The 19,917-nt window shown below is 41.0% G+C and overlaps 3 protein-coding genes across 3 annotated transcripts in view; 2 read left to right on the forward strand and 1 right to left on the reverse strand.

The window, feature by feature from the left end:
- The window catches only part of lpin1a (lipin 1a), a 17,516-nt gene extending 14,071 nt beyond the window's left edge, over positions 1-3,445 (forward strand). Inside the window, exons 15-17 of the mRNA XM_084005038.1 lie at positions 5-115; positions 356-459; positions 556-3,445. Coding sequence (XP_083861164.1) covers positions 5-115; positions 356-459; positions 556-724 — 384 coding nt within the window. The 3' untranslated portion in view covers positions 725-3,445. The remainder of the gene's footprint in view (positions 1-4; positions 116-355; positions 460-555) is intronic.
- Positions 3,446-5,322: 1,877 nt separating this feature from the next.
- LOC311012069 (uncharacterized protein) lies at positions 5,323-12,232 on the forward strand. The gene is made up of 7 exons (XM_084007381.1): positions 5,323-5,412; positions 6,433-6,546; positions 6,703-6,819; positions 7,305-7,361; positions 7,568-7,732; positions 8,090-8,203; positions 8,342-12,232. The coding sequence occupies exons 2-7, from the start codon at positions 6,433-6,435 to the stop codon at positions 8,387-8,389; spliced, it is 615 nt and encodes a 204-aa protein (XP_083863507.1). The 5' UTR covers positions 5,323-5,412; the 3' UTR covers positions 8,390-12,232.
- Positions 11,639-17,936, reverse strand: LOC311011719 (uncharacterized protein). The gene is made up of 3 exons (XM_084006826.1): positions 16,910-17,936; positions 16,338-16,477; positions 11,639-16,199 (listed from the first exon to the last, which is right to left on the reverse strand). The coding sequence occupies exons 1-3, from the start codon at positions 16,913-16,915 to the stop codon at positions 13,673-13,675; spliced, it is 2,673 nt and encodes an 890-aa protein (XP_083862952.1). The 5' UTR covers positions 16,916-17,936; the 3' UTR covers positions 11,639-13,672.
- Between the last annotated feature and the right edge of the window lie 1,981 nt (positions 17,937-19,917).

Here is a 19,917-nt window from a genome sequence, read left to right on the forward strand (position 1 = left end):
GGAGGTGATTGAGAAGAAACCAGAGAAGTTTAAGATCGAGTGTCTCACGGACATAAAGCACCTGTTCTACCCCATCACTGAACCTTTCTATGCTGCCTTTGGCAACAGAGCTACGGTGAGACTACTGCATACGGACAGACACAAGCTTGTTTTTTCTCTCTAACAAGAGGACTACATTGGACTATTCTTTATATATCATTCATTGCATAGGGAAAATTTTGTAATTTCTGTGCTATAAGTAATTATTTGTGTGCATTTTTTCTATATATTCATTTATCAACCTTGTCACGATTGAATATGCTGGTACTTGTGACTTTTAGTAGTGATTCTGCCTTTTTTTAATGTGTCGTTTCAGGATGTATATTCCTACAAGGAGGTGGGTGTTCCTCTGAACAGGATTTTCACTGTCAATCCAAAGGGGGAGCTGATACAGGAGCATGCCAAAACCAATATCTCCTCGTAAGTTACATTCTCCGTTTCGCTTGATTTTCATCAACGTGGTCTCAGTCTGTTCACACGTGTATAGAGAAGTTTAAACGTGTGTTTCCCTCTCAGCTTTGGACGTCTGTGCGAGATGGTTGACCACGACTTCCCGGTCCTAGCCCGAGGTGAGGAAGGAGACTTCCCCTGCTCTGACACTTTTGACCAGTGCAACTACTGGTGCAAACTTCCTGATAGCACCAACCAGGAAGAAGAAGATCCACAGCCACTTGAGACCAGTTGAGGAAACTCCATCGGATTCGGCATCGAGTATGCTGTAGTCAGTGGTTTCATGATTCTTCATGAAGTGGGTTGCAGAGATTCAGAGTGAAAGCGTTGATTATTTTAGAATCAAAACTACCTGATAAGTGAATGAAGCTCTGTGGCTCCTTTCAAGGATCAAGAGCTTTTCTTAAGTTAATTAACTTCCACTACTGAATCAAACTAAATGAATGTCTTTCATCCCACCTTCCCATCAATCAACAGTGATAACACAAGCATGTTTAAGGGTTACAAATATGACTTCTGTGTCAGGAAAAACATGATAATAATAAAAACAGGATTTTTTTAATAAAGAATAGAAGGAAATTCCCTGATGAATTTCAACAGCTCCTTGGGAGTGAAGCTGACTGATTGTTCTGCCTGAGGAATGCTTAACTCAGAGTCACATATCACACATTTAATACTGCACTGACTTACACTGACACGCGCGCATGCAACACTTAAATTAATCTTGTAAAGGCATTCCGTAGACAACGCACAACATTGCAGAACATTCGTAAATGATCTCCCACTGCATTATTATTCAAATCCATTAGAGATTCCTTTGACTGGTTTCCATGCTCTCCATCATCCTACACCACTCTTCATTTGCGTTGGTGGATCGAAAAGCTGCCACACAAAAGACATTGACCTCCAGTTTACGAGAGAATAAAAAATAGCTACTATTATTTTGCATCAGTATGGTTTATATAGTCTGGTATCAATATTGGATCATCCCTACTTGTATCACCTGATAGCCGTTATTTTTCAGAATTCTATGCACAAAAGAAAAAAAGGATTTCTTAAAATAATCAATTTAGCTAATCTAAAAAATGTACACCACAGAGATTATAGATCAGCAGCACTCCCAGATTAACTACACATCTGACTTCCACAATTGATAATAAAATATAAATTACATATACAAATCATCTTTTCAAATCTTAAACCAGTTGGTACAAATGTTTAGGTTAGAATATTTAGGTTAGAATGCTGGTGTTTTTACCCATAATATGCAATATATTCACCAAATAGTAATTTATCATAGTTCCCGAAATAGTAAGAAGCGACTCTGAACTCTGTAGTTGAAGTTGCACCCGCTTCCGGGGATGTAGCTGTAGTCATCTTTTCTGGCCTCAAGTGCAATAGATACAGCACAACACTTTGCTCTAGAAACATCACATAGCAATTACAATGAACTCATCCAGAACATGCAAAAATATCACGGATAGTGTATCCAGCAATGTTTCTGCCCCAAACCTCTTTGCATGTCCAGTTCAGTGTGTGTCATCTTCTGACCGTGCTACTGTGACAGATGTGGCTCCGGCACATGTTCTTGTACACAAGATGAATGCAGGACAATGCAAATAACTTCAGTCTGTGTTTTTATACTTGCAAGTTAACTCCAGCGATATGCTAGAATGTGATGAATGCAATTCCTGTAGGACAACTGCAGGAACACGGTTATATAATTTCAGTTTTGTAAAGCTGTTACTGCCCAGATCAGTATACTTTTATGTACAGCACTAATCTGTCTTGTTAAGGAGAGTTGAATGCACTATATTCAAATACTTTACATTTTTCTCATCACAATCTATTTTTTTTTATTTTTTATTTGTTCTATTTTTATGTTTTCATATTGAGCAAATATTATCTACTGTACTGCACTGCATTTATGTGAGATGGAAGCCTGTCTGTTTATTTTTAATCACTTGTCTAACTTAAAATAGGGGGAAAACACTGTAAATAATGAATAATATTATTTTGGAGATCATATGAAGTAATCTTAAAACAAAAAAGCTGCTTATCTTTTGAGAGCTGATATATTGTCTAAAATACTTTGTTACTGGTGCTCATTCAAATGCACTTGCAGCCAATGTATACTTTGTTTTGAATCTCTTTATAAACCAGTTACCTCCTGTTGCACTACAAGGTGACTGTTTCAGAGTATGACTAGGAAAGCAGGATATCAACATGCAGTATTTCAGGAATGTCAATAGATGGATAACATGCCATTTACATGAAGTGCAAACTTGCACTTATTGCAACATTCAGAAGAATATCAACAACCCATGTAAAAACTGCCTCTGTTTTTTTTTTTAATAATTGGATGATTGAAGGCCGCTTGAATGCCAGGCAGCAAAATTCTCAAAGTAATGCACCAGATTTTCATTTGAATTTAACAGTAGTTTGATATTAATGTGAGAAAAAGAATGAACTCAAAATGCCAGAATAATGTTAACAAGCTCTCTGATTGTGACTGGGTCTGTTATACTGCCATATGTCCGCTATAATGTGCATAGATATGCGTGGTGCTGTACTGTGATGGATTTACCTAAAATAATTCAAAAGTAATCTAAACCTGTTGATGTTCACATGCCTTTCAGGAGTCCAGTGTCATGTTTGTCAGAGGAAAAGATGCTGTTGTGATGCTAGGATGCATATTTACGTAGATGTAACCACCACCTGAACTTTGTCGGAAGTGCATTGCTTCAGTATTGTATTAAGTATGTCAAACATGCACAGATATGTTACCTTGTAATTATTCAAACCAAAAACACACTTAATTTGATACTCGCAAGATCCCTCTGCCTTGTAGACTTGTAATTAAAGTATAAATATCTCCTAATTGTGTAAGTAAATCATCTGTTTGATGATTAAAACCTGATTCTTTCTGTGAAAGACCTAATAAAACTCTTGAACAGTTCTGAAGTCTGTCTCTGTGTTGACATCCTTGTTGATCCACTTCAATCCAGACTTGTGTGGGGATTATGTTTATGATTATGTTACTTTGCAGCAGCCTACCGAGCAGTGTTTAGTGGAAGCTACCGTTAACTATGTAGTTTGAATAAGTCAGTAGGCTACAATGGACGAATCCCCCCCCCCCCCCCCCCCCCCAAAAGAAATCAATTCTATGTTCATACCTATAGCACATTGATCATAGCATTGTTGTACTTAAAGGAAAACACCACCGCATTTCCATACTGAACTATGTTCTGCTCTGATGTTAGACGAGGTGATACATACCTCCCTCTCCTCTGTGCGTGCACTCAATGGCTCTTGCGCGCACTCCGCGCAGCGCTAATTTGCTAGCATGTAGCTTGTCCTTAGGATCCAAAGGGGGGTGAAGTTAGAAGCGACCAAGCACTTCCACGTTGTCCCTATTTAAATACGGTTACGTGAGTAGTTACACGACCCAAGTTTGGTTACACAAAATGAAATATGCCAATTTTTCTAAGCGGATAACAAGGATAACTATATAGTATGGCGGAATAACAACTGGAAGCACTTCGACGTCGGCGCAGTAATATCATCACTCCGCTCCCCCTCTTACTTCCGTCAATAGAACCTACGTGACCTGCACGCCGTCGCCTGCACTACCTGTAGTAGTTTGTGCACAGTTGAGGAAGCATCAGGTTGTAGTAAGATAGTTTGTGAACAATCAAACATCATGGTTATAACGTGCATCGTACAGGGTTGTGAAAACAAGCAGAAGGTATATAGTCCCGTCATGTTTTGAGTGATGATATTACTGCGCCGACGTCGAAGTGCTTCCAGTTGTTATTCCGCCATACTATATAGTTATCCTTGTTATCCGCTTAGAAAAATTGGCATGTTTCATTTTGTGTAACCAAACTTGGGTCGTGTAACTACTCACGTAACCGTATTTAAATAGGGACAACGTGGAAGTGCTTGGTCGCTTCTAACTTCACCCCCCTTTGGATCCTAAGGAATATACTGGGACAAGCTACATGCTAGCAAATTAGCGCTGCGCGGAGTGCGCGCAAGAGCCATTGAGTGCACGCACAGAGGAGAGGGAGGTATGTATCACCTCGTCTAAGATCAGAGCAGAACATAGTTCAGTATGGAAATGCGGTGGTGTTTTCCTTTAAGGTCTCCTAGCTGAACAGCTACCATTTTACTCAGATGAGGACCTAACACTTGTTTCTATTTTTTCTGTCTTACTTTATCAGCAATGATATGCTGTGGTTTCTTTCTTTCGACAAATGTACTTATTGTAAGTCGCTTTGGACAACAGCTAAATACCCTAAATGTAAATGCAATTATAAATGCCGATCTTTTACTTACAATGAAGCCTGTTTACATGATCTGAATCAGGATCTGAATCCTTCAGCTATTTAATCAATAGCCCAAAGGCACACAGCTGTGTTCGATTTGGAAATATAGGAAACCTTGCTTCCCTTTTCTCCCTCCCAAACTATTTCCTCACATTCCTTTCACTTCTCCGTTTCAGCTCTGCCCCCTCACATACAGGAAGCCCATCCCCACCCCGCCCCACAGGACCAAAGGAGAATGTAGCTCTCTATTTGGACTCGACCATTTTGGACTCAAAACAAAGACGTGCTCAGGCTGGTTCTTTGTTTTTATAACAGTTAACTACTTCTGCATTACAAATCATTAAAGTAGTAAAAGTGTTCACTCACTCACTCAAATACTGATCTGCATTTGAATGATGATGCAATAGCAGCTTAGAAAAAAGTTAAGGGACTTCAGTCAATACATTTATACCATATATGGAGTTCTGGTTGTGTTCAGAATGAACTGGTCGTTCACCAATCCCCAATCACATGCTACTCCAGATGTGAGAGATGTGTGAGTATTTACAAGAGCGAACACTGAACTACAGCAGCGACCACAGGACTACACAAGGTCTGGCTCTCCTCTTATTGTAATCGCTAATTGTTTGTAACAGGGTTGTTTGAGATTTAACACTTACCAGTTAGATAAAACTCTTGAATGTGTTAGATTATTATGTAATAAGTCAGTTCTCATTTTAGCCTATTACACCAAAGCTTTTTTAATCTGCAACATCTGCAGAGTGGAGGAAAAACATTTTGACTCTCCCCTGTTGTTAGGCCCACTACACATTTGTGTGGTAGGCTATTTACTGAGTATATTAGCTTTGCTTGGCACCAACATCAGGATTAGTCCAGCATGTTGGAGAGAGGGCCCACATACAGGAAGACCACCTAAATTCCAAACATTATCCGCTAAGTTTTTTTTTACTGTACCCCTCTAGGGTTTCTGACAAGCTTAAAGTATGCCTTTGGATCTTTGTAACATTTTTCTAAAATGTCCATGCCATTTAATACTATGACTTTGACTATTATAATTCAATGGCACACTGTACTATTGCATTTTAAGACAATTATTAGGAAACGGTAAACGGCCTCTTATATATAGCGCTTTTCTCCAAAGCGCTTTACAGGAATGCCTGACATTCACCCATTCACTCACCGATGGCGGAGCTCGTCAGGAGCAATTGGGGTGAGGTGTCTTGCTCAGGGACACCAGGCACTCAGCTAGGAGGAGCTCGGGATCGAACCGGCAATCTTGCGGTTGCCAGCCAAACGCTCTACCTCCTGAGCCAAACCCAACCCCGTTTCTATTGCAAATGATATATATCTTTTGGCACAGTTTTCATACTATATAATGACATTTTTGTCTCATAATATACTATTTTTCAATGCCAATTAAAAACAAAGATCCAGAGGAAATTAAATGTTTTTATGTGGTGTGACAATTAAACCTCATTATAACCTTAATGTTGATAGAGCACACTGATTAACAAGAACTTTTAAAAATGGCACTTGATATCATAACCCATGCTTTAATGTTACACATTAATATTTTGAATGTATTGCTTTTCTTTGACTATTTGTCCATAAGATGTCTGCTGATCTCTACTGTGCGAGTGGAAATAATGCAAGTCTTCATAGCACAACAGTGGGGGATAGCAAACCTTTACACCGCTTCATTAAGGGGCAACCCAAGATTATTGGCGTAAGTCACACACACACGCTCAAATTACTGTTCATCAAATATTTATACCATAGTTTGTTTATTTATATATATATTAGATCATAGAAGATACGATAGACAGATAGATGTCAGATTTGAGAGTCACAAGTAATGAAGCTGTTTTTGAATTCCTCTTAGATCATCGTGCTGGTCTTGGGCTCGTCTATATTAATCCCTTCCATCACAATCACACAAGATGAGCATGTTCAATTGATGGGGGCATCCATCCTGTCTGTCGTGTTGCCGGGAACACTGGTTGGTAGCACAAAAATATATTGATCAGTTTTCCAGCGTCTGTCAGCTGGGCTGGGAGCTGTCAGAAAAACAAACACATCTCCTTATGTTTACCAGACCACACTCGCGTTTCCCTTCTCATAGAATAGTGGATTCATGTATTTACTAAACAGCCATTGCACCATGTACAAAGTGTGTACAGCATTTGATAATAAGATTATAATAATTTGAACTCACTTCAGTTGTTAAGCCCCAACAATATGTAGTGTCTAAATGCTACCCCAAAATTTGCAAAACTCTTTAGTTGGGTCACCTTAAATGGTTAAAGTTAGGCAATGACCTTGAATGGTTAGGTTGAGGAGAGACAAAGTGTGGGATATATTCTAGACACGACCCCAACAATAAGCAGTTCTTTCCTGTTTAGAAATTACAATCTGGTGTGGCAATGTGGCATCCCAGTCATTAAGGGATATGTAATAAACCAGCATTTCTCTTCCTCCTTGCAGTTCATCATAAGTGGGATTCTGTATATTCTGACAGAGCACAACACGACCAAAAAAACAGTAAGCTCTAACACCAGCAAGTTTTCCAAAACTAATATAGAATAAAATTTGCCAGAATAATGATATGTTTTCTTTTTTATTGACAGATCAAATATAATTGAATTGATTTCCTTATGGCCATTTGCAGGGCTCTCGATGTTGTCCATATTCTGTATGAGCTACTACCAACATTCATCAAGTTTCTGTCTGTCGGTGTCTACATGTAGGTAACCGCATCGTTGGCTCTGACCATTGTGACCATACTGGGGGCATGTTGGACTATAATCAACCTCTTGCCCAGGATTGCTTACCACCACGACTACTACAGAGAATATGAATATATTGAAGACAATATCACAGAGATTAATCATCAACATTGGAGTTCATATCAGGTGATTATTTTTTATCATTATTGTTTTTATTAGTGGCGGTACCCATTATGTTGATCACAAATCTAAAGCAGGTCATCACATTTACATCACTGGAGCTGATCAGGGCAGGGTACACCCTGGACAGGTTCGAACCCAGACCCCTATTGCTGTGTGGCGACAGTGTGAACCACGACACAACTATGCAGCAAAAGCAGCATTATAAAATAAAAACAAATTGTTTTAAATTAAAAAAATCATAACGCTGTGCTTAATGAACACTCTACTGTACATTAAGGCCAAAAACATAAGATGTAACAAATTTAAATTTGCTCCACTGCATGGCCATCATGTGTGTGTTCTTTCTATGTGTTTGTCCAGGACATGGAAATGTCTTTGGATCTGATCTTCTTGGTGTACAGTGTTGTTGGTGCAATTGTTTTGATTGGAATGTCATGTCTGGCTGTGGCTGCCCTGCGTTCTACAAAAAGCCAGGTAAAATAGACATTAAACTACTTCCACACACACATTACAGACTCTCTTCACGTCAATGATATTTGGTTAGCTTAAACAAAATTGCTAAATTGCGTGAAGACCAGTCAAGCACAAGAGTTCTCTTTCTCTTCTCTTTAGGTCATTGTAGTGATGACTACTACACCGGCCGAAACACCAGTTGAATAAAAAGCACAAGAGGACGATCTGAAAAATGGAGCAGAGAAGAAATATGAAGTATACAAAGAGAGCCATGTTCCATCTCATTGTTAGAAAAACAGGATATTATGTATGATTCCAAATTATTCAGTTTTTGGGTTGTTGTGTGCAATGCAATACACATATAAGCAGTGTTGGGAGTAACGCGTTACAAAAGTAATGCATTACTGTAATGCATTACGTTTTGCTGTAACGCGGTAATGTAAGGCATTACAAAAAAAAAACTGGTAATATTTTACTAGGTACAAATCTCAGTAACGCGCGTTACAATGCATTTTAAACCCGAAATCAATTGACTCTACATTCGCGATCGCGAGATGGGCATACGCTCCACTTTTGGAAAAGTGTGAAAGCCGGTCCGTGTGACTCTACACTATGTTAATTAAGCGCTGTTGTTAGCAGGCTCCATGAGCTGGACACCGACTCACGGAGCGGGTCAGAGCGCAGCCGACCCGGCACACCGAGGATCAACAGCTGAGGGGCGGCGGCGAAAAGGCGGAGGCTCCGATTCTCCCCGTCGGTTTTGAACCGCTTTTATGTCCGCGTCATAACGCTTTTGGTGCGAGTTTAAAACAGTAGGTTTATTTCAAAACGCGAGCGCCAGACGCTGTCAGAGCGTTTATGAACAGTGTTTTAGAGCTCCCCTAAATGTCTCAGGTAGGCTTTCAGGTAATTTCGCAGCATACAGCGCCTTCAAGGTCATTAAAAAAGACGAACGGCAAATCTGGAATGAAAAATGGCCCTGTTATTTCATCCCCGAATCCCATTCGTGAACACAATATCTATTATCAGTTAACGAGTCATTTTCCGTTTTTCGTTCTTTTATTTTGAAGCGAGAAACATCACATCCTGCTGTGTAATGAGCTGCATTGAACACAAGAAGATCCATTGAGAACAAAAAATACATATTTCCTTTTATTTTGGCGAAAAGTAATGCAAAAGTAATGTAAAAGTAGTGTAATGCCTTACAATTCAAAGACAGTAATATTGTAATGTAACTAATTACTTTGAAATGACAGTAACAATTAATATAATGCATTACACTTTTGAAGTAGGCTAACTTGCCCAACACTGCATATAAGTATATATATGCCGCCTTGTGATTTTTCTGTGATCTTTTACTACATCATCATCATCGTGTGTTTCCGTCTTTTGAACATTTGCCACCAGACTGAACAGGGTGATGGTGAGAGCATTGACGCTTCCCCACGGTGTAGGCAATTGCAGCTAGTTACTTTGCAACAACACAGGACAAAGGTTGGGGTTAAAACTATGGGCCCTAGTTTCGTAGACCAGGCGCAGTCAGCTCTCAGCGCACCTGCGCCACGCCGACGGGTGTGTCCGCCTGGACTTTGCAAGTTTCGTGCACCGCGCAGGCTAGCACAGGCACACCTCCCGTCTCGCAAGTGGGAAAGAGGGAGGAGAAGAAGGCGTGAGTGGGAGACGAGGAGACGAGGCGTGGACTGGGATTAATACAGCCGATTCAGATCTTCACCAATCAAATGAGCTCCTCTCCTCTCCTTTAATGCGTTAGGGGAGGTTCAGTGTAAGATCCGTCACTCTACAACCCGATGACAGAAGCAGCGCCGCCGCTCCCACCACGCTCATCACGCGCTGTGCGCGCGTATCATAATGATAACAATGCCGATATTATAAAAAACAGGAGAGAGAGAGGGAGATGTTTTGGTCTGAGAGGCTGAGTTTCCGTTACGCGTGCCATCCGCCTTTGATCTGACGTCAGATGTGACAGGACAATCTATATAGATATAAATTCACGTGTTGATTCAATTAGTTGCATTAAATAGTGTTTGTTGTAATTGTTTATTGCATTTAAATGTGCTTGGAACTGTGGAAACCTGCCTGTGAGGTCTCGGTGACGTGTGCGCACTGCGCGCCGTCAAACAAACTTCCACTCCGCCACCCTGCGCTGCGCCACGAAACTAGGGCTCAATGTCTCCACGAAAATGATAAAGACAAATACTTAAAGGCAGGCATACACTGAGATAATTTGCTGGTGATCTTTTTACAGTAAGTAGTTATTTGTCTTTTTAGCTTTAATTCACAAGGAAAAATACTCCAATGGGCCATGTGACCAGCTTGGCTCTAAATCTCTGAATCACTTCTCACTCTTCCGAAATTTTCCACTATTCTAATAGTGAACAGAAAATGACAATTCATCTATAATTATTAATTAACACAACTCCAGAAGAGTTACAATCTCATACTTGAGTGTGAGAGAAACCTTGAATCGCAGACAAATATTATAACCAAAAGGAAACACAACCACGTTCATTCCAAAACATTTTAACAAGTAGAGAGAGTGTGTTTCTATTTAAACAGAGTGGAAACATCTGAACATAAACATTTAATGTCATCAAGTCAAACTATTAACAATTTCACCTCTTGTAAACTGTTCTGTTTTTAATATCTGAAGTGTCTAATCAGGCCCGGTTCCAGAACAGAATGCCTTGGGGTGCATCTGAGATTACAGAGGGTGCACCAGTACTATACTAAAACCCGCTACCCAGCTTCAATTCAGACTTCGCTTTTATACACACAGGCCTCTCTACCATAGACAAGCACTTCTGCGTAGTTCTACTGACATGTTGGGACAACAAACATTTACTGTGCTTAAAAGATGGTATCATATCTTGTGATGTGGAGAACATTTCAGCTGCAACATTAGCTTATTGATATCTTAGATAGCTTTGGATATGAGATAGGTTTTTGATATCTGTGATGTGTGAGGTGTAAAAAAGAACAGAATTCTACCACTGCCGTGCGCGCCATAGATATACTAAGGGTGCGCGCATTTTGCACACGACACACGACGCGGCCGGCCACCGGCCGCCGAAGGCTATCACAGCAGCGCTGATATAGAGCGACAACATTGCGACCTCGAGCGTGATATTACTTTATACAACAGTTATATTTCGTAAAATGTACTGTTAATAATAATAATAATTGACAATAGATTGTGATTTGTTTGTTTATTTAATCATATAAACGGATGAAATTGCTTCCGCCAACAAAAATAGATCCCCACTGAGCGGACTGTTGCCAAGCAACATATAAACCAAACACCATACATAAATGCGGAGTGATTTTGACAGTTTGGTGAACAGTCAGAGTGATGTTGGAAGCTCATATCTCAACGGTATTTAATGGAAATTGTCACAAGTTTAACTACAATTTGTTTTGTGAGCAAGTATTTTATTATTTTTATCATATTTCTAAAAATGAAAATCTTTTTTTTTTTTTTTAATTGAGGGTGCAAACTATTTTTTGGGGGGTGCAATGCATGCTTATGCACCCCCGTAGAACCGGGCCTGTGTCGAATACAGAACGAGCTGAGGAAGTTTGGCTGCCCTTGACACTTTTTTGCCATGTCAGCTCATGTTTCAGCAGCAACACAAACACTATGACACCCAGCGCACTGGCCTTAACTTACAGAGGACATAGGACACCAACTTACATAGGACTTACATAGGACACCAATACTTAGACTTACATAGGACACCAATACGTTTTGGGATATGAACAGGGAGTGCAATGTTACTGAAATCATTAAATATCCTTGCTGTGTAACTCAACATTTTGCAATAACGATTTATTTGGATTTTGGATCAATAAACCAAAACAGAGAGAAACCAGGTTTCAACATAGAATAAGTCTGTCATGAAAGTGTGTACACAAGGGTTTAACGGTTACAACACAAAGTTCAATATTTCACTTTGAATACAGAAAAACATACATTAAACATACAGGCAAACAAGTATGTTGCAATGGATCCAGATTGTGTTTTTAGATATTTTCTTTTTCTTTTTTGCCAAAACTTGTATTATTTAAGTGATCCCTCAAAACAAAATATGAGCAGCTCTAATTAATCTTGAATTTGAATCTACTCTACACTATAAAGCATCTCATTTACAATGAAAAAATTGCATGCATAAATATAGTTCTAAAATCTGTTAAATAAAGTTATTTTCAAATTGATTATTACAACATAAATATAAACAACATTTTTGATATGTGACACTAACTGCAATAAAGGAGTAATTATGAGCAGTGTATAGAGTGTCTGCCAAAGAAAACCTCCATGATTAATTACAGTGCAGTGCCTGGAATGGAACATTTTTTAAATCTGACAAATAATTAGCATTGAGAAAATGTAGAGAAAAAAAATGCATGAGCTATTGTTACTTCTTCTGCTGTGGGCTACAGTAAGAGAGGAGATCAGATCACAAATGCACCGTGATCTTTTGGTCACTTGAGGGCCATGAAAACAAGCTGTGAATGTATGGCTCATGAACCACCACCTTTTAAGTTTATATATTGTATGCCTTACTTGTTAGCAAGCATTTACCTATTTACACTTCTAGCTGGTAAGGAGCAACTTAAAGCTGCAAAAACATGCCATTTGGGTGCAGCGGTAGCAAGTTGTGAGCACAACATTGACATGTTAACATGTTATTACACCAGTGCATCAAATATATACTAAAACCACTTAGGTTTAGGAAAAGACTACCAAGTGTCAGCTCATATAACTTGTGACTTATATGAGTCATGATTGTAAGTCAAATACTCTCTTTTAGCTCTGCTTTTGGTCACTACCAACTCCTGGGAAATGTCTGGCTCTTAAGCTGCTAAATGCTCCACGTTCTACACCAGCTAATTTCAAACTCAGTCAGCGTTATGTTTGGTTCTTGTAGTGAACAGTGCAGCGATCTTCAACAGGGGGTCAGGGAACCCTAGGGGATCCGCAGAGTTACTGCAGGGGGTCCCCGAAATAATTTGAGCCAAATTTAACTTTTCTTCCAAAAATCCAAATATGAAATAAGAAACTAGAAATGCCAATATAGAATTAAAATATAAATATAGTAATCTGTCAACAATTATTATTTGAGTTGCTTAGCATTGTGTACATACATCATTACGAAGTACTTATACATGGCACTATAGGCTGCCCTACATGGTATTATTGGCAAAACAATTTCATACGATATGTAATAGGGGGTCCCTCCACCGTGCCACTATCAGCCAAGAAGTTCTTGGCCAAAAAAACATTGAAGACCTCTGCTTTAGAGAGCAGCAGCCTGCGGTCATAGTGAACTAAATCAGTTAAAAAAACGTATGTGTCTATCAAACTGTAGTCCGTATATTTCTCAAACATGAAACAAAATTCTCATAATCCTGCACCACTTAAAACAAACCAAAACATGAATAATCCATTCGTTGACAGAACAATCAATTTCACTTTTGAGGCCTCTCTAGTCTCAAAGCAGGGGGCTTTTGAAAGTCATTTCTAAGGACACAGCGCTGGTGAACACGCATGTGCTCGGTGACACGGTACTGACGTGAAAAGGTCATAGGGCAGCAGGGGCAAGGGAAGGGCCGTACGCCAAGGTGACTCCGCACGTGTCTATTCAGAGAGCCTCGCTGGCTGAAGGAACGGTTGCACAGAGCGCACTGAAAAGGGTGTTGAACAGGGCTTGACAGATGAGCTGATATATTTGTTGGCATACTGGCTGATGGGGTCAATGGTATGCCGACGGACAAGACGCATGGCATGGAGGCTTGTACAGAGTCTGGCTCACTAGGAGGTGAAGAGACTGTCAAGGTAGTGGCCTGGTTCCCACTGTCTTTAGGGTTGGAATCACCCCCCATAACCCCAGCTTTATGTATAACCTTAGCTCCTGGCCTGCTTTGGTCTTTAGCAACAGATTTTCCTTCGTTCATATTGGTTTCTCCAGCCCAATATTTATTGTCAGCCCCTACTACAGATGTTTCTTCATTCCATTGGTCTTCGTCATTATTCCCAAACCCATGCCCAAATGTTACCTTTTGGGTGAATGCATTAACAACTAGCAACTCAGCAGGTTTGTCACTAATGTCCAGCAGTAGAACCTGGTTTGTAGTCCCTGTAGCAACCTGCTGCCTCAGAGGACTGTTACCTGCACTGGCAAAGTTACCAACCAAATTGCGACCAGTGTATCTATGTGAAAAGTGTACATCCTCCTGTGGTAGGCAGTGATATTGAAGATGTCCCCGGTAGGATGGCTCCCCAACACTAGGGTCAGCGATGTTGTGGTTCACAGGCATTGTAAAAGCTATGGGTGGCTCTGTGATCTCAATGCCTGACATCCTTTCGTGTTCAAAACCAGAGAGACCACCAGCGACACTATCGGAAAATGATTCCTGTCTACCTGTTTCAGCTGCACACCTTGAGTAACAGTGTTCCTCTTTGGCTTCTCCGTTGGAACACAACTCTTCATTGTGCGAGTCACTTCCTGTGTCCGAGTCCTGTACAGGAAGCGTAACTACAGCTCTTGGAACTTGTGAACTGATGGACTGCTCCTCTGCTGCAGTTGCCATCCAGAGATTGTGGCAATCAGAACGATCCAGTCGATGGTGTTTGGAAGGGATATCATCAAAACTCAGATCCATTTTATACTGCAATCCACTGGTGACATTGTTATTCTGTGGCATTGAAGCATCTTTAATATGTTTTCTGTGATTCATATTCTGAAATGAATCACAATGAGCATGGTGAACATTATCATCTGTAATATGGGATAATCCATTTCTCATATTTTCATCATTCTGTTCTATCAAATGATCAGTATTGCTGTTGTAGTCTTGGTCGAGGATGTCAGATTGATCTGAACTATGCTTGTAATCCCAACTCTGTGTCCCAATGTAGTCTTTATTGTTTCTGTAATGCTGATTCTGTTCCCCAAAACGATCATTATGAATAGTGGTAATACCTTCGACAATGCTGTCTGTGCTTCCTGATCTGGAGTGAGAGGTCCTGCTGGAGCTGACTGAGGCCCGGGATACTGGATGGGGAAGAGGAGCCATTGGCGACATTTTTGCTAACTGGAGGCAAGCTGTTTTACTGCTGTGACGGATGACGGGCACTGCCCCACAGCACGGATGTGGGGATAAGGAAGAGGATGAGGTGGGGCACTTTGATGGTAAAACACTGCCCTTGAGGTTGGGGGTTGACAGATGAAGAAAGTGAGTTTTGCCATCCTCCTCTCTGTTAGTTTGCTTCTCCTCTGCTTTACTTTTCACCATTAAATATGGCTGCTGCTTCTCTGCTCTGCACATCTCGTCCTGCAACTCAGCAGGGCAAAGTAAATGCAGGCTCCTCCTGTTCTCAACTGTCTTCTCGAGCTCCTCCTCCATGCCAGCTGAATGAAACTGATCCTTTTGCACCTCTTTGTCCACTTCAGATACCCTGTGCACATCGGCCATGCAAGGGATATTTTGAATCAAACCCTGAGGTGTTACCAGTCTGCAGTTGTTTGTATTTACACTTTCAGTTATACTACAAACGATATTCACATTGCGTAAAGCGCTTGCATCGCTTCTGGTGCAGTGGCGTGCGCCAATTTTAGCACTAGTTCTACATGGATCAATGTCTTCACAAGTGTCCATATTGGCTGGATAGTGATGATCCTCTTTGTCCAGCGATAATGGCAGATACTTACTAACCGCTCCGGTGGAAGCGTTTGTATTATCTACAGCTCTCACTTCACTCCGTTTGCATGCCCTCAGAGCGTCCTGCAGTTCATCCATCTGCAGGTAGCTAGCAGCTGTGAGCAGATTTGAATATTGGTGCTGGTTGCGAGCATATGGCAAAACCCCGGTGTAAATGTAATCCAGAAGAAGTCCCAGGACAGCGTCAGACAGACATGGAGCCTGTAGTTCCACCAGGGCACCAGTAGAAGACAAGATGGAAGACAACACTGGACTAGAAGCTGCCAAGACACACCTGGGGGAGCAGAGAAGAGTGACTTGATATGTAATGCTGCATAAAACCACAAAGAAAATACAACTGGCAATATAACAAGGGTTCCTAATATTACGCCTATTTGCACGTGTGGGTCTGCTGCATGCTCATGTTGTTCACCTGTGTGCAGGATGGAGTTGACCAGGGTTCTGTCTCAGTCTGACAACACAGTCACAGAACTGAGCTTGTTCTCTTTGAAGGTTGAGACTTGCCAGCAGCGATGCTGCACGGCCACTGGGTTCCTGGGCACAGCGGGACACCTGGAGAGTAGGGCTCAGTCAATTATTGTCTTAGCTGTTGTGAGGGTGAACAGCTTTTAGTGTTTCCTCCGATTGCTTTATCGTCTGTCCTAACCACTCAAAGCTTAAAACGGTATTAAGATTTAGCTAGGCAACGTATGCTACTACTGATTAAAACATTTCAATTATTATTTCTGAGTGTACAGGCAAAATAAGTATTTCATGCTAGTTTGAGACAATCATTTTTAAGGTTGACTTGTTTTCTCAAAAATACTGTATTTTAAGCACAAGAAATATATACTTTCAATATGCACAATTGACAATAAAAGCCAGCCCATATAACTTACAATAAAAAAACTAATTATAAGCAAATTATTTTTTTCAGTTAGTCAGAGTAGCCTTTACAGTAATACAGACTGCTTGTCAGACAGATATTAATTAATATTCTCTTACCTCCATGTTATATTGGGAGAGGAGCAACAAATCCCCACTGTCCTGTTGTGCAGAGAAAATCTCCGTGTGCAGTGTCCTACCAGGTCTTGCTTTGATTTGAATGGAGAAAAGAACAGAGGCTATATAGTCCCAGTCTACTATATACGCACACTGTCTCAATCGGAAAACAATCACACGCTTTTCATATTGGGAGCCTGCCCGTGACGCAGAGCGACAGGTGCTTATAAGGAGCGCTGGCGTCTAACGTCACAATCTCCATGGCCCGTAATGGAGGGGGGACTGAGACCAGCCCACAGACCACGACAGGAGACCACAGAACTGTAGCAGACAGAAACAATATTTCCGCTCGCATCACAGGAAGATGGGATCAGGGAAGACACTTTCTACGCAAGTTGTAAGTTTGCATTATAAATTAGTACAGGAAAGTGCCTGTTATTCATACTTATAAAGAATTACTTATTTCTCTTAGGGAGCTATTTTTTATTACTCCTGCAGGGAGTTCAGAGGTCACAGTTACAAAATGGTCTGTTGTATGCAGTTAGCTTGAACTGTGGCATTTAAGGGTGAATGCCTGAACCCAAAACAACGGATCTGTTATCAAAGCTTTAATTAACTTCCGAGTCTGATTCACTGTGGCAATCTGTGATGTATCTTAACATTTCTATGTGGTTTAGTTCTACAAAGGGAAACTTCCCCGGTGCCAGGAGTATGAGCCGGCCTCCCGGCTGACGTTTTGTTGACAACTCCCTACAAAGCCATTTCTCCACCCTTCCACACCATGTGCTTGCTCTAACGTTACCACCACACGCCTAGCTGCCCACGGGTCAGTAGTACATTTTCCCTGGCAACTGTGCAATGGAAATGCTAATGCAACACAGACCATCACACCGTGACCCATTTAAAAGTGGTTGTGTGCCACTAACAAGTTAATATATTATTACCCAAAGCTAATTAACTCGACCAAATTAAGTTGTAATGTTAAATACAACAATAATATATAATACAAGCTTTATCCAGCCCATAGTTGTAGAAGCCACATGTTATGGTGTAACCATTGCATTTGTATCTACTATAGTGCTTCCAGTATTTGAATTTTAGTCAGTTGGAGCTGACCCCAGCCAACATTGGGCGAAGGGTACACCCTGGACAGGTCGCCAGACTATCACAGGGCTGACACATAGAGATTTAGAGTCATCAAAAAGCTGCTTAACTAAAGAGAACATCATATGTGCCTATATTAATCAGGCCAGATTTTTCCATTCAAATCTTCTTGTCCCGGCTGACCCTTTGTACAACGCCTTGTACTTCAAAGCAAATGAAATGACATATGAGGTTTTATTTACTACCTCTCAAGGTTACATTTACTATTTTTATTATTGAAATAACTGAAGCCAAAATTCTCTGGCCCACACTTGTTGTCGAGTCCTCCTGTAGTTAATGTTCTGTATTACCTTCAACTGCAAAAGGTACAGCGGGACATTATTTACATTGGAACGACGATTCTGACATTCTAATGTCTGTGACAGGAGAAGTACGGCAAGAGCACAACAAATAGACATGCAAATTATTGTTTCGGAAATTATGCTTTCAGCCAGTGTAACATGGCTGAAGGGCTTGAAAATACACTGAAATATGTTTGTCTACGGAGTCTGATTTTTAGTTTTAAAAAAATAGGAGGGAAACGGAACTAAGCTGCCTTGTTGGCGGCTGAGTGGTAAATAAAATCAAACTCCTAGATGGATAAATGAAATTACTGGACAAATAGTAGTAGGCAGGGGATCGCCAAAGTCCTAGACTGACTATTAATGTCGATACCATATGGCATGGCCCTACAATCAAAGTTGTAGGGGTGTTTTACTCTGAACACACAAGGAGGAAAACTAGTCATTGAGCTTCATCCTCTGGGCACCATGCATGTACCAAAAAATGTCTGTAATTCCATTACAGAGATATTTCAGTCTCGACCAACAGAGCCACAGAGACATGCTGCTAGTAGTAGTAGTCTATCAGGTGAAGTCCTTTTAGTACTTTACATGATAGTCCTCCAAGGTCAAAGTTCAAATGCTAAAGAATTATACACATGGCACTTTAATCATGAACAATCAACCAAGTAGGATGCTGGAAATTCAACGTAGATGCACATCATGAGCTGACTACACATCAACCCATCATGTACAATACAAAAGCTCCAGCTGTTAACTGCTCTTTCCATAACACATATATAACATCATCTTCATCTCACTGTCTTTTGCTCACACATCCAGAGCATTGTAGTTATGATATTTGGTGACTGCTATTCTGAGCTCTTTGGCACAACACACGCACGCACGCACACGCACGCACGCACGCACGCACGCACGCACGCTATGAAGGTAAATCGATGTCAAAACACTTAGAAAGATGCGCAGCAGCGTGTGTGTGAACGCATGGTTACTTTGTTATGCGTGCGTGCGTGCGTTGTCGTGCGCAGGTTGTATGTCACGCGTAACAAGAAGCTGCGTACATATGAAGCAGCGTGCGCACGTCTGTCTGTCACTGTTTGACAAATGTTGTTACGCGTTCACACGCACGTGCGGTCGCAGATTCTGATGCTGCGCGGCCGGAATTGATCTGCTGTGCGCACCTACTCCGCGTAACTTGAACGCGTAATGTAGTTGGCCTGTTCATTTCAGTCAACCAGGGGAGGCAACTACATTACACGCTTATGTTACGCGGAGTAGGTGCGCACAGCAGATCAATTCTGGCCGCGCAGCATCAGAATCTGCGACCGCACGTGCGTGTGAACGCGTAACAACATTTGTCAAACAGTGAGAGACAGACGTGCGCACGCTGCTTCATATGTACGCAGCTTCTTGTTACGCGTGACAGAGTCTGCGCACGTCGTTTCCGCGTACATGTGAGCGCCTGACAAAAATGTTCAATTATCTTCATGCGAGCGTTAATGCGTGCGTTCGCTAAAATACGCATGAATGTTACGCGTAGTTACTCCGCGTAATGTGATCACAGGC

Source organism: Eutrigla gurnardus (genome assembly GCF_963514095.1).
Source record: "Eutrigla gurnardus genome assembly, chromosome: 1".
Lineage (NCBI taxonomy): Eukaryota > Metazoa > Chordata > Actinopteri > Perciformes > Triglidae > Eutrigla > Eutrigla gurnardus.